The 15,625-nt window shown below is 41.3% G+C and overlaps 1 protein-coding gene across 2 annotated transcripts in view; it reads left to right on the forward strand.

The window, feature by feature from the left end:
- Positions 1-4,607: 4,607 nt before the first annotated feature.
- Positions 4,608-15,625, forward strand: part of spon1a (spondin 1a) — a 116,682-nt gene continuing 105,664 nt past the window's right edge. The window contains exons 1-3 of one of the 2 annotated variants that reach the window (XM_015952892.3): positions 4,608-4,986; positions 5,749-5,855; positions 11,089-11,222. In XM_015952892.3, the coding sequence (XP_015808378.1) occupies positions 4,755-4,986; positions 5,749-5,855; positions 11,089-11,222 (473 nt within the window). In that variant the 5' untranslated portion in view covers positions 4,608-4,754. The remainder of the gene's footprint in view (positions 4,987-5,748; positions 5,856-11,088; positions 11,223-15,625) is intronic. The other variant, XM_015952891.3, reaches the window with a different exon arrangement.

Here is a 15,625-nt window from a genome sequence, read left to right on the forward strand (position 1 = left end):
GGTAGGTTGTCTGGACCGGTTTAACAATAGGGATAGAAAAATTAGCAAGCCAACCCTTCCCATTCCATGCCAAAAATGTTGGTGGAAATGAGGCTTTAGTTACCAAAACATCTAATTGATAGAGGGGGAATAGAAATATCAGTTAACAATAATGTTTTAGAGCATTTATTGGTCCAAATATTCCCAGTGTTGCTGATCCCAATCCCAAAAGTGAAGTTTTTCAGGAACGTAAACATACAATAAATAAAAATCTAGCAGCAGCATAGGCTGCCCTTGGATGTGCCAGTTTTAAAATTTGTGCCACTAAAGAGGTTTATCTGCACCAGATCTCCACAAACCATCCTTGCATGAGCTGAAAAATGGACTGATAGACTTCTACAAGCTTTCAAGAGGCTTAGGAAATAAATAAGTACCATCTGGACCAGCTAGTGTCTGGGAAACATTTCCCAAATGTTAATGTGAGAAAACAATCCCAAAGAGTAGGTACAACCTCCTGAGACCAGGGCCGGATTTAGGAGGTTGTGGGCCCATGGGCTTCAGTCAATTTAGGTGGCCCCCTGTTTCAAAATTGTTGCATAGACGCACACGCGCGCGCGCGCACACACACACACACACACATAATTTTACTATATTATTTTAAGGACTACAAATTGAAACTTTTGTTTAGATCACACATCTTTAATAAACCAATTCACACACAATACAATAATCCTTGAATGAATAGATTTGCATTTTATAGAAAGAAAATGTTATTTAAACTTTGGCTTCTAAAAGCTCTGTGAATCAACAACCTAACATTAGGTAGTCATTTACACATTGAGCATTTTAATACAATTCAAATTCTGCTTTTGCTGTCAAATTACTTAATCAAAAATAAACAAAAGGCAAAAGCGCACTCATCTGCCACTAAGACAGAAGACTGTGCTCAAAGCAAAAGATGGATCAGGCAACCAAGCTCTTTCACTCATTTGTCAAAGTTTTTAAAACCCATCAGCATTTTGAGAACATGCTTACTTTTCTGGATTTTTTGGCAGCAAAGTCCTTGACAAGATCACTGAAGTCCAGCCTTCTCACTATATCACTCTCAATGGACATGAGAGTCAAACTGTTCAGTCTTTCTTGTCCCATTGTTGATCTGAGTCTGTTCTTCACTATTTTAAGCTTAGAGAATGATCTCTCACCACTTGCATTTGTGACAGGGAATGTCAGGTAAAGCCTAAATGCAATATCCACATTCGGAAAGATGCTCTGTAGGTTTTTTTCTCTGATTAACTGTAAAAGTAATGGAGCAGAAGTGAAGCTTCTACTCTGAATAAAATCTTTGAACTGGACAATCTCCTCTACAAAGTCCATCTCCAGATCGGCTGAATATTTTCTTTGGAGATTAGAGGCTTTGTTTCGTAGTTCTTGGGCAGTGACATTAGAAAGGTTGTTCAGGAAGCCAAAAGTGTTGTTGAGGTTATCATATGCAGCATACCTGCGATCCATTTCAGCAAGTAGTCTATCAACCACCACCAAAAATACACTTGTGGAGAATTTGTGTCTCGCTGACTGCTCCACCTCTGAAGTGGTGGCACTTTCTCCTTTTGCATTTGCTTTCTTTTGTCTTTGAGTGCTTCCTTTGTAAACATGTGAAACTGTTGGAGACAACTCCTTTGCTTGCGACTCAAACCTGTCAAACTGGTCTCTCAAACCTCCAATGTAGTCCCTCAAGGATCTTACCCAATCCACAGCTTTGGACAAGTCTAGCTCCACAGCCTGCAATGCTACACTTGCCTATTCAAAGCGCTGGAGGATGAAATGCCACACAGTACACATGAAGGCAGTTTCAAGTTTGTCCATTTTTTTTTATCAAGTGACCTGGCTTCATTTCTAGTTGCTGCATTGTGGTTAGTGTCATGTACAATAGTCCTTAAAGATTTCTGATTGTTTGCATAGTTTATGCATATGGCCTGTGTGGCATCTGCATGTGCAGCCCATCTTGTGTTAGAAAGTGACTTCAATGTTTCAATGCGCTTATTAGCATTGGGCTTGAGTCCAGCTGTCACTATGTTCCACCTTGCTGTTGACTTGGAGCAGAAGTTAAAAAGGTTTTGCACAAACTGGAAAAAATCAGCAGTCTCAAAACAACAGTTAACACTGTTCACCCCAACCAAATTCAGGGTGTGTGCTGCACATGGAACCCATTCAACAAGGGCATTTACTTCTTTTATACGTGCCTGTAGTCCTTCATATACTCCTGACATGTTGGCAGCATTATCATAACACTGTCCCCTGCAGTTTGCAATGTCAATGTTCATTTCTCCCAAAACCTTGAGTACAAGCTCACATAAAGCTTCCCCAGTATGGCTCTCTATGGGAAGAAATTTAAGAAAGCGTTCCTGGGAGTGCCCTTCAGGTGACACATATCTCAGAATAAATGTTAACTGATCAAGGTGGGAAACATCTGGTGTGGAGTCAACAGAGATCGAATAGTATTTGGCCATGTTTACTTCACCGACTATTTCAGACAGAACACGATCACCCATCAGTTGAATAAACTCTTCACATATTTTAGAAGACAGATATGAAGGTGTCCCTGCACCTGCATTTCCATATTTCTCTATGTGAGACTTCAAAAAGGGATCAAACTCGCTGATTAACTCCAGAAGGCCCAGGTAATTACCATTATCAGTCCTGCCAAAAACATGACTAGATCCTCTAAGAGCAAGTCCTCTCTCTGCCAAAAACTTCACAACAGACACAATTCTTCTCAAAACTTCAGTCCAATATGCACTCTCAGATTCAAATTGTTTTTCCAGCTCTGAATCTATCCTCCCAGCAGCTGACCCAAGTGTGATATAAGTCAGCATAGATTTTCTGTGATGTTCACTGTTTTCATGCTCTTTCATCCTGTTTGTGGCATGTTTCCAGTCACTGAAACCAGTTTCAAAGCACGATTTGCTTTTAGCATCACTGAAAATGCAGCATGCAAAACAAAACACAGCTCCGGTAGATGGAGAGTAAAGCAGCCACTGTCTTTGGACATACTCACCATTGGCGAGTCTGCGTTTAAAGTGCAGTCTGGAGAAGAACCGCTTCTGCTGTTTGTACACACGTTCGGACGCTTTAAAATTTACGTCCATGTGTTGGCAGCTCTGCGGTCCTCGCTCAGCCCAGTAGGCACGCACAGATGCATCACATTTTCCCCAGCAAGCTGGATCCGTACTGTAAGGTTCATCCAAAGTTTCAATCCGTGGCCCAGACGCACTTGCGGTCGTCAATTTTCCACAGTCACTCTCCGATGGGAAAAGATAATCCATGGAGGACGTGGTGGTCTCCGATGCCTCCAGGTCGAGCGTCTCTGCTGCCGGAACATCAGCCGCGGATTCAGCCGCCAACTTTCCACAATCACTCACTGACAGGAAAAGATCATTCGTGTTGTTGGTGGTCTCAGCAGGTGCCGTCGGGTCCGGCGTCTTTTTTTCCTCTGCCGCCACAGATTCAACCGCCAAACTTCCATATTCTCTCTCCGGCGGGAAAAGATAATCCATGGTGGACGTGGCCTCAGTAGGTCCCCCCGGGTTCGTCGTCTTAGCCTTCTCTGCAGCCTCGGATTCTGCCGCCAATCTTCCACAATCATTCTCCAGCGGGAAAAGATAATCCATGGTGGACATGGTCTCAGCAGGTTCCCCCAAGTCTGGCGTCTTTGTTTCCTCTGCAACTGCTAGAACATCAGCTGGCCGAACTGCAATGCTGCTAGCAAAGCTAATGTTTACAGAACGCAAGGAAGATCCTGCAGCTCCATCTTCGCTCAGTGGTTTAAAAAAACCTGTTAGCTTTGGTATTTTCTGAAGCACCTCTTTGTCGCGTTCCCCCTTTTCCTTCTTCTTCTTTCTTTTCAGCGCTCCACTGTTGTATTTTCTGGGTTTGTCCGCCATTACGAAGCACTCACTGTTCACGCCGCCGCACACTGGGGTGTGTCAGGCTGCAAACACCCACCATGACGTAAAGAGTGAAAAAACTTGGACCAATTATAAGCAGTCATGATTCATGATAGATGTTTGCCAAAACAAATCCCAGTGCTTCTTAGCTAAATGGTAACATCTTGTTAGCGAATTACATACAAAAATAAAAATGCGTTTTGGACCGAGGGCGGGGCCCTCCAGCACGCAGGGGCCCAGGGCTGTAGCCCAGGTGAGCCCATGCGAAAGTCCGGGGGTGCCTGAGACACATCAAAATACAGCTCAGCTAATTTAGGCTAAATAATTTTGCAACAGGAAAAAAAACCCGAAAAGGGCAAATGTTTGAGATTTATTTTGTTATTTCCTCTTGAGTCTGCCCATAAGGGGCTTGGGTGATGACACACTCACCAAGATTGTAAAAGGAGCCCAGCTCGACTGAATGTGCTGCCTCTTGTGCACACTCATCCAGGCTGTGTGTGTTTCCCTGTTGGTTAGTATTAATCGCCTTGTCAGTTTGTAAATATATATATATTTGTGGCCCCAGAGAGAGGCGCGCAGCCTTACTTCATTACGCGCTTGGCCACTTCCCGGACCACTGCCATCCTCCTCAGCTGCGCGTGTGGTGCAGAGAGGGAGCGCACAGCACATCCCAGCCAGTCCTCCTCCTCCTCCTCCTCTCTCATTCACACCAGGATGGATCTGCCCTGCTAGCAGCGCACAAGTCCACTCCAGAAGCTGGCAACTTAGAGTTCTCCTTCAGAAAAACCTCCAATATCATTCAAGATTTGTGTTTTCTCTGAGAACAGCAGCATGCCAGCATCAGGACTGGATCCGCGCGTTGTGCTCCTGCTCTGCTTCATCTCCTCCGCGGCGTGCAATACGTTCGCGTTTACCGAGGAGCCCTCCGACAGAGCCGTGAAGGCGGACAGCTATTGTAGTCGGATCCTGCGGGCTCAGAGCAACCGGAAAGAGGTCAACAACGAGTTTCGGCTCCGCGTCGAGGGAGACCCGGAGAGCTACCAGCCGGGGAGCACCTACAGAGGTAAGAACTCCCCAGTCAGCAGAAAACTTCCACAATAAGTTCCTGCTCTATTTACTTTTAATGCAAAGGTCACACAATAACTGTTAAAATAGAATTGCTTTAGGATCATATTTTAATATCAAAAAGTAAGTAATTATTTTGACCAAACAAATTTCATTTGGTGTCTAATTTTTCTTTTAAAATACTTTTTTTAATGTTGGAAATAAAAGTGCATCACTGCTCTTGTTTTTGCTGTAACAACATGCCGAAATAGCTCATGCATGCCCCTTTAAAAAGCTCTGCAGGGATGAATTGGTTCCTTTTAAGCTCTGTTTTTTAGTTATTTGCCATCAAGTGATTGATTTTCACTGCAAAAGAGAAAAAGGAGGACTTTCATAGTTGCCAGCCATACTGTATAAATGATTATAGTATTTTAAAAATACATTAAGATCCTTTTTACTTTAAAGTGAAAACCTCATTAATATCTTTAGATAGATGATAGATAGATGATAGATAGATAGATAGATAGATAGATAGATAGATAGATAGATAGATGATGGAGCAAAGCAGTATAATGTAGAATATACAGACATAACTACTTAACTGTGCACAGATAAAGTTAAATTAGACAATTTGTCTGTCATCTAAAAGGTAATTAAAAAATGCTAATATTTCTAAATGGCATAAAGAAGTTGTTGACCAATCCGAGGATGTGTTTGGATAAATTTGTGTTGCAGTGGACCTTCTCACCAGTAACTGATGTGTGCTATTGTGTCCATCCAGTGAGTCTGACAGCATCCAGCCCATCATACTTTCGAGGATTTACACTTATAGCCACGAGGGAGGGCGCAGAAGGAGACAGAGATGAGGACTATGCTGGAAATTTCCAGGTAAGTACAGTCTGCATGCTTGGCTCTTGGTATGCAGTGGTTATATTCTAAAAATAATAAAGCACGCATGCCAATTATGCTTCTATGATGATACATTTAATTAGAGAAGGTGAGGAAACTCTACAGCTGTCATATAAACTCCATCCTTGGTTTGCTCTCCAGCAGATGAGAATTCTTTACCTTTAAATGTCAGCTTGTGATTATTTTATCTCCCTCTCCTCTTTAAAGGCTAGATTTAGCATCAACCCCCAGCTCATCTTCACGTTGCTTTTCTTTCCCAGGTTGTTGACATAAAGACTTTAATTATACATCCACAAGCAAGCATGTATGTAGGAAGTGCACAATTAAAGTAGTTCAGAGGCTAATTAGAGTTTTATAAGCCTTGGTTCAGCTTGAGTGTTAAAGGGAGAGACTGGAAAGGAGCCAGGATTGAAATAAAGGCAGGGAAGTGGTGCAGACGCAGTTGACGTGATAATGAAGAAATACAGGAAACTTGTGAGAAAAGGTGTTTGGGAAATAATCAGTAGGTGTGCTCTAGGTTTGAGATTTATGTCTACACGGTGTAGTGTTTTTAGATACGTTTATTAAACTCAAGTTGTGTCAATTCTGAGAAGTGCAGGTTGTTATTTTGCAAGATCAGTGACTTGCATTGCGTTTAATGGTGTGTTTTTGATACAGAACAAGGCTGCGTGTGCACAGGTGAATACACAGCTCAACAGAAGCTCTTTGTCAAATCTAGACTAAATTTAAGGTTTGGAACAATCATTTAATACATTTGCAGTAGTCTCTAGTAGGAATGAATGCCTTGTAAGATGTGCTTTGGGGGAAAAAAAGCTCCACTGCACCAGTTTCAGGAGCTAGAAAGTTGCCACGTCAGAGTTGAGCTTCAGACGACAGGGTTTGGAGTCTTAGTCCCTGATTTGTAGACATCTCGCCTCTGGTTGGCTAACAGCAATGTGACTACCACTGACTCTGTTTGCTTTGCAGCACTGATGTTTTATCTCCACAAATAACACAAGTCTGGAGGAGTTCTGCTGTGTGGTGGAGTTGCTAACGCTAACAGTTAGCTTCTACTAGCACATACGTTCTCTGCTGACGTAGATCTGTCAGGCTTTTCAAATCCCAGACTTTCACTGTCTATTTTCTATCAGAAGCTGATGCAGGAGATAGGAGTAGGAGACTATTTTCATGTTCAGCCTGCATGAAAAACTAGAATCACAAATAATCATTTAATAATGGGTTTTCAGTGTTACGCAACTTTAATGTCATCATCTTTGGCTTTTGGGTTATTTTATTGACTAGTTTAAGCATTTTACTGTGTCATTGCTATTGCTGACATCCGACCATTAATGAGCTTCTCTCCCCCTGTTATCACTCGCCCTTGGATAAGTAGTCCTCAGTTCCTCCAGCACACGGGGTACCAACCCTCAGTTGTGTGCAACTCTTTCTTCCTCTGTTGATTTTTACATTTCCCGGTGATCTCCTTGTGCTGCAGGCTTGTAAGTGTTCTCTTTTATCACATTTTTTATTAAGACTGATTCACTTACAGCTTCCTGCACTTTTGGGTCTAGAAAGTTAACATGCCAAAAAAAACGTGTGCGTTGCCCTTTTTTTTTGTACAGTCTTTATTGTTTTCACTGACATTTGTTATAATGAAGAGCCCGTAGTACGGTTCATGAGGAAGTTACAGAGCAGTCTATTCCCGCTCCTCTGATCACACCGGTGTACCGTCACGCTCTGTGTGGAGCTTGTCATGAACAGAAAGAAGCGAAGGCGCTTTTTATTTTCATCCTATGTGCGCCTCATATCCTATTACCCAGCACTGTCATTTGCAAGAGGTTCTTTTGCCTTTTGTGTTTGCAGTAGGTTAGATATCAGGAGAGTGTGTGATTCAAAACATCAGCAGAAGTGTGTGAGAAGGACATCGCCGTTTAACGTGTGTGGCATGCTCAGAGAAACGATGGATTCTAGAGTCAGATGTGTGAATGTATCCTTTTAGATCTTGGCAAAGAGAGAAATTGCAGGACCAGATTTCGACTGGACATCTGTCATGGTTTTAACAGCTAAAGATCTCTTTTACAGCAGCAGATGATCACCTGTCTCACAGAGATCAGTATAGGTGACAGAGCAGGAGACGGAATGTCCAAAAAAGACCTTTGGAATCATAATTTTTTCATATATTATATACGTTCTGTGGCCACACAAATAAATCAGTCAGCCTTCCTCACTAAATGCTTTTTAAGACATAAAAATGAATAAAAAGGAAAAAGTTTCTGTAACAAAGATGTGACGTTTTATTTAACATGCTGCTCATTTGAAATCTGCCGGCGTGCCCCATCTCATCCATCTCAACGCAGCTCCTGACTTGATGAAAAGCACTTTTATTGAGCTCTCTTGGGAGGTCAGCTGCCACTGTGTGTGTGTGTGTGTGTGTGTGTGTGTGTGTGTGTGTGTGTGTGTGTTTTGGCGAGAGCAGAAACCAGCAGGGAATGTTGGCAATGGCTGATGAGACATTACTTCTCAGCAGGGTGAGATCACAGAACAAGAAAAGGCAAATTGTAGCTTTATAAAGGAGTGAAATCATCAGAATGGTGTGGCTTTTGCCACCAAACAGTCTGTTCTGTTCACATTTCTGAAATCACCTTGTCGCTTTTCATTGAATAGTATTGTCAAAACCCTACAAGAAGGTCACAAAAGCTAAATATGGGGTGACAAACACAACATTTTGTTTTTTTTTAATTATTTTCAACCAACCTCAGTCGAAAAGGACAATAAGGGAAGGGTCACGGGTCATTCTGCAACAAATTGGTCGCCTCCTTTTGCAGATGGTCTTTAACACATTTGCATGAGACCACTGGTTTCGACATGTGTCGTGGCTCTGGCCGGCCGGCTTAGGCTGCCTCTGTAGAAACCATGGGAACATGGAGGAAAGGGGGGGGGGGGGGGGGGGGTGTAATCCGTTAGACCAAAATAGGCCACATACACATGAAGTGAATAGACACGCACACAATAACACACACATTGCTTTCAGATTCCCCCCTTTTCACTCAATGTCTTTGAGTGGAACACACACATGCACGCACACACACATCGATTTTCAAAAAGAACCCATTCATAACATGGCATGACAGAAGGAATTCTCTGCTGACAGCTTTATGGAGTGAGAAAGTTCCTCGTCTTTACTGCCCTGATGCCACTCCATATCAGACGGATGCTCGGTCTCTGGGGAGTGGACATTAGCTCACTGGCACAGCTCATTGGAATTTACGTGCAGTTAAAAATCAGTGACATGTTCAGTATCTCAGGTGTGCAGCCAGAGGCTCTCATGCATTTCCAGTTATCTACTGAGTCAAGTACGCAGATGTTTTAGAAGTCGTCATGGTTAGGCGGTGTTCTCCCAAATGTGTCATTACCTTGCAACTCCTGGCCATCTAGAAAAATTAAAGGAGGTGTGGTGAGTCTTATTATGTTTTATGAGTGATTATAGAGCAAAGTGACGATGGCTTGAAGAAAAAAAGATGATCACGTTCCTGCACTCACACACCATGATAACCCCATAAACATCATCAAAAATACACTTAAATTAAAAGGGGGTGATGTGAGAAACGCCATCTCTCAGAAAGCATGAGTTGAGGAGAATTAGAACTTTCCTTTATCGTGAGGATCCAAGAAAGTGGGGGTTTGTGCATCTGCTCGGATATCTGCAGATACCTCCAAGGGAAGGTTTTCTGGACAGTTTCCATGGAGTAGAAAGCTAAGGTTAAACCTAACAATGGCTGGAGGGAGGACATCTTTTGGCTGGGTGAAGAATGCCTCAGAGTCCTTTTTGAAAAAGCTGAAATGGACGGACAGTCACATCAATCTAAACTTATAAAGAAGCATAACACATTTTGTCATGTTTATCTTTTATAGACTATGGTAAATGATAAATGACCCACACTTGTATAGCGCCTCTCAGAGTAAGGACTCCAAAGCGCTTTACACTACAGTGTATCATTCATCCATTCACACACACGCTGATGGTGATGAGCTACGATGTAGCCACAGCTGCCCTGGGGCGCACTGACAGAGACGAGGCTGCCAAACACAGGCGCCACCGGTCCCTCCGACCACCACCAGGAGGCAAGGTGGGTTAAGTGTCTTGCCCAAGGACACAACAGCAGAATTCTCTGTCCAGGGCCGCGATCAAACCTGCAACCTTCTGATTACTGCTGACTAATCTTTTCCCAGCCTGTTATCTTTTGGCTGCTCAAATACAACTAATATAGTGGCGTTTGTGATCCGGTCAGGCAAGTGATTCAAAGTAAAGTTTCCTCTTTTACGTGTCGTCACCTACACTTAACAATGCAAATTAATATCAAACCATTCTAACTTAATAAATTAAACAATTGTGGGTTTTTCTGAAGTTGTTTGCCAAGTTTTTTTTTTAATTCTTCTTTGATTCCAAAGACCAAAGCCATCCAGCATGCAAACTGTCCACCCTGTTACCACCCGGCAGACGCTACACGAGTCTGAATACCCTGACATCTAGATTACGGAACAGTTTCTACCATGTGGGTCTTAAACCGCAAATCACATTATTAATGAGTGGAGATCATTTAGATATTGAACTTTGGACATTAAGCTTATACTATGCTACTTTAAAAAAGTCCTTTTCTTGAGCCACTATGTGCTAAAATGACACTTCACAGGGCTAATGAAATTTTACTCAGCCCCCATCACCCCCAGAATACAGCACTCACAACTTCAGAGTTGGCGGGCTGCGATCTGCTGTTAGATGGAGCTTTTAAGTGGAGTGGAGCTGACATGCCTGGCACTGGAGTTTGCTTCCAGCCTGTTTCCTGCATGGTATAGATCACGAACACAGCTGATTTATTTGATTTATTGATGGATCGCTCTTCTAGAAACTAATAAAAGCTGAGGAGACGTTTCATCTGGTAGATTAAAGTGTTAAAAAGACAAACTCACAGAGAAGACATACGTTTCATTTTCGGTTTAACCACAAATAATTAATAACGGACACTAGGAGGTGCTAAAAGCAAGCATAACTACCAATTATCCCTTTAATATTATGAGTATCGAACTCTTTGGCTTATTTTCTGTTTTCCTTCTCACGTACTTATTGAACTTTGCTCAGTGACAGAGTGTGTTTTTCTCTTTCATCTCATCAAACACATTTCATTATAATAAATGAACAAAAGTTAAATTTAATTGTTTTGTGTTTGTCTTACAGATAATTGATGAAGAAGAGACACAGTTTATGACCAACTGTCCTCCAGCTGTGACTGAAAGCACTCCTCGCAGGCGAACCAGTATCCAGGTGTTTTGGACAGCGCCTCCTAGTGGCACCGGCTGTGTGCTCCTCAAGTATGTAAACAGCTGTAGATGCTGAAACCTTTAGAGCGAAGGAAAGTCTTTACTGTACACACATAGAAATGGCACTATGCCTTATTACTTACAGCTTAACTCAGAAAATGCATTGAGCTGATGCAATTTAAAATGAATAGCAGTGATTTACAATGATCAGATTTTTGTTCCACGTAGTATTTTCAGATTTAGGCATGGTCTTATAGAGAAAGTTACAGCAGCATACAGCCACATTCACTTTTAGTGGTACATATGCTACTGAGGTATCCAAAACAGTCTCATTTCAAAAGTAACGGTTTGGAAATGAAAACCTGCACATTTTTTTATTAATTGTGTGGAAAAAACTAGTTATTTTTTGGCCCAATTCTCCTCTTCTGACAATAATGAGGATGCCCCCGATGTGATTCTAAAAATGCTAATACTAATCAGGTATTCCTGCTGTATTAAGTGTGCTCTGGTCTGCTCTGAAGGATATCAGAAGATACTGTTCTGACCCTAAGTCGGGGATTTTCAACATATTTCACATATCTACTTGAAATCTTTTCACCAATTTCAAAGAAAAATACATGTGCTGCCTGTTTAATGTGAATAATGATGTGAGGTTCACGAACAAATCGAACCTTTCAAAGTGAACGACGAGAGCCGAATCCCTGTAGAGAACCGTTCATCTTGTCTTCCGGTAACAAACCTCAACCAACCACTGTGACGGACGTTGGTGGAAGGCTACCCAACCACCGTGCACCCTCACGGACACCGGAGGAACACGTTCCTATTAACCACCTCCCGGCTGTCATGGCTTTACTTCGTTCAAAGTAGGCAGTCTTTTGATCGGCTCTTTGAGGTAAACGACCGACTAATGAATGGCTCCCATGAAATAGCCATAAATCCCACTAAATGTGAAGTTTAGTCAATCAGAAATCAAGGTGACAGATGTGCGCAGCTCTGCTAATCAGCCATATTTGTTTACTCTGAAGTCGCATCTAATCTACAATTTCTCATCTAGTCGAGGAATGTTTGTGAAAGAAATTTGTCTGCGTAGGCATCATTGTAGCCAGCGACATGTCTCCAATACTGTTAATAAATAGGTGTTTTGTCCCCACTATTTTTGAACAAGAAATTACTTAATAAAGAATGCATGCAGCTGTGTTTTCAACCAACTCCATAACCTGTTTCATTCATGGTGTCGATTGTTCACTGTTAACTTAAGAACTATAACCAACTTTTCTTTGATACATTTATGTCAATATTTAATTTAATCAATGATAATTTCACTTTGAATAAAAACTAATCGCAACTAATGAATTTGCTTTAATTTTCAACATTTAGGAAAGAGTGTGGCATGCTGGGAAATCTGCCCCATTCAGTCAGTCATCAGTGTGCTGTTTCCTAGCCTGGCCTGCCAGACTCCTCCTCTATTTAATTCTGCACAGAGAAAGGGTCTGGGAACTCTCCTATTCAAATAACCCCACCCCTGAGAATTCTAACCGAGCCAATCAGCGCTGAGTAGCGTACGCCACACACCATAACGCCGAGCTGAGTTTGCTGCGGCTCTTTTCTCTGTTCTAAATGACTTGAGTGTCTTTAAAACCACAAGTAGAAGCGCTAAAAGCATTTCTTCTAAGGAAATAAAAAGATGTTTGCGCAGTCGCCAGATGCCTTTTTATTTATTTATTTTTTTACTACACCTAAAAAACTACAGCGCCACGTGGTACAGTCACCATTTCAGTCTTTTTTCTGACTGGTTATTTTTGAGCTGCCTTGTCTCGCCCCTCAAGTGTCTCTCCGCCTGAGTTACCAGACTCTTTCTCTGTGCAGAATTAAACAAGAGGATGAGTCTGGCAGGCCAGACTAGCTGTCTCCTAAACACTAGCTAGCACTTTAGCTAACCTAAACTTTAGGGTCATATCACAGCAAAGGTTATGCCAGATATTGGTTCCATTTTTTTGCTTTCTAATGGTCTTACTGCGAGATCACAATAACTTATTTGTAAATATTTTCAATTTGGCAGATCGTGGACAGCTAAGCCCTGGCGAGGGAATATGGAATTAACTGAAACCTGACACAGGAAAGCTGCAGATTATTTTATGGGTCTTTGACTGTGAAAGTTTATAATCACTGTCGTGGCCCAGAGGTTAGGTGCTTGTCTCATAATCGGTGATTAATAAGATCTAATTCTTATATTATTATTATATTCACACACACATTCACACTCTAAACATTGACCTATGAGGTAAATTGTGAGACAGTACATAAAGACTACTTTGCATTGCCTTGGATGTGTATTTTAGCTGACATTAATATGATCCAACATTCAGATTATCCAAATTTTCTGTTCCATTCGCTTTTAAGTCTGTTCTCTCAGAAAGAGCAGCCTGCTAAAAAGGACTTGGCCCAATTTTCTGCATTTTGTTCTCCACTATTAAACACAGTTCCCTCTTAGCTGTAGTTCATCACCTCACTTTAATCAGGCTTTTCATCTCAGTGGGTTTGTGGGTGATATTAATGCCATTCATAACATCTAAGTGTTGTGTAAAATAGTTTTATTTAATACTTTCCCCTAAGCAAAGAACATTAACGTGGATAATGTTTTATCAGATTTTCATTTTTAGCATCATGATAAACCTTTATCTATATACAGCCGACTGACACCAGTCTGCTAAGCAGTGGAAAATCCTTTGGGCTTCCTTGCTTACAGAAATGAATGAGAAATTATGAAAGAAATCATGTATTTTTAATCATCATTGTTTCTGTAAAGAAAAAATAAGGAAACAGGCGATGGGATGATGGTCCAGTAGTCCCTCTCGGTTCACCTTTTGAGACTTCGCTATTTTGTGGATATTTTTCTGTCAAATATGTTAAAGGTGGCAACGGAAATGAACAAAAATCCAATCAGAATATGGAAAAGATAGGCAAATGAATAAAACAACCAATCAGCAATTGGGATAGGTGAGACTAGACGAGAAAAGAACCAATCAGAGTCCGAAGCCGAATGCTGTTTGAACAAGCTAGCGGTAACCATATATGCTAGTGACAGTTGAACAATTTATGTCTAAAACAAAAAAATGTCCATGGCTGAGAGGAAAAGCATTAACTGTGACCATCTGAAAAGTGTTTGCTTGGTGAGGACACATGGAATGCATCTCCTGGTTTTTAAAGTTACAGTAGCAGCGAGAAGGGAAGTGGAATGCTGGACCCAAACTGAACCAAACACACGGAGTGGCTGGTTGTTTCAGTGTCTTGCTTGTGCTGCTGTGGCCGTAACATAACAGTGTTCGGTATTCTAGCGGTGTTTTTGTGAAAACATTCAAGCAGCCCAAACTGTAACTGAAGTTAATAATTTAAGGAAAAAATAATAAATACACCTGAAAACATTCCTTACCTTTACTGGAATTGTGCATCTTTTTTAATTTTTACATTAGTGCATTGATAGTGTTTAAACAAGAGAGTAGAGTGGGAAAATGTTCATGCCTGTCTGAGAAAAGTGTGTTTAAAGGGTTTTGTAGCCTTAACACATTAATAATAATAATTGAAAAAAATGAAGTTGGCTACTTTGCGGATTTCACCTTTTGCGGGAATTTTTTGAACATAACTCCCACGATAAACGAAGGACCACGGTATCCGGACTCTGTGCTGTTTAACTGTTTATGTAATATTTGTTCTTAAATATGATGAATCAAAAGTAAAATAGAAAATATTTTATTTATAGCAAAGTGCGGGCTTATTTAAATGCTTTAGTGTGATCCTTTTCTTTTCATTTGTACTTTCTATGGTTCTCCAATTCATGAACCTTCCAATCTATCACCTATGACCTCTTTTGTTCTCTACCTGTCATTCTGTCTTTTATTTTCTATCCCAGCACCCCCACCCCTTTACTTTCATCCCTCTCCTTTTTTTCCATCTTCAACACACTTGAAGATGTTATCATACTTTTCTGACAAAAGTTCATACAGAATGACCCACGCTCTCTTCACATAGACTAACGGGGTGATGGCATTGTGTGCAGTAGAGTGCAAGCACAAATGGGTTTCACATGTATGGCAGTTCATTCAGAATAGAAAGAAGTGTGTATGATACCAGCACAGAGACAAATGAGAACACAGACTGTGAAGATTATGGTTAAAAAAAGAGATGCCAGTGAAGGTCCTAATCACAAGCTTCCAGTGGGTATTTGTCTCAGTTCTTCACCCACCTGCAAAGCAGTTATGATGATGACAAGGTTGTTTTGTGCCATTGTGCTGTAGCAACTCAACAGTCCCAATAGTGTCATTGATTAATACAAAAAAAAAAAAAAGGAAAACAGAGTTCAGCTTGTGCATTCTGGACGTAAATTGAGTTTTTACACAGGCTGCAATGAAGCATGTGGCACAAAGACATACTATACAATCAACATATGTATGCATACG

Source organism: Nothobranchius furzeri, chromosome 9 (genome assembly GCF_043380555.1).
Source record: "Nothobranchius furzeri strain GRZ-AD chromosome 9, NfurGRZ-RIMD1, whole genome shotgun sequence".
Classification (NCBI taxonomy): Eukaryota; Metazoa; Chordata; class Actinopteri; order Cyprinodontiformes; family Nothobranchiidae; genus Nothobranchius; species Nothobranchius furzeri.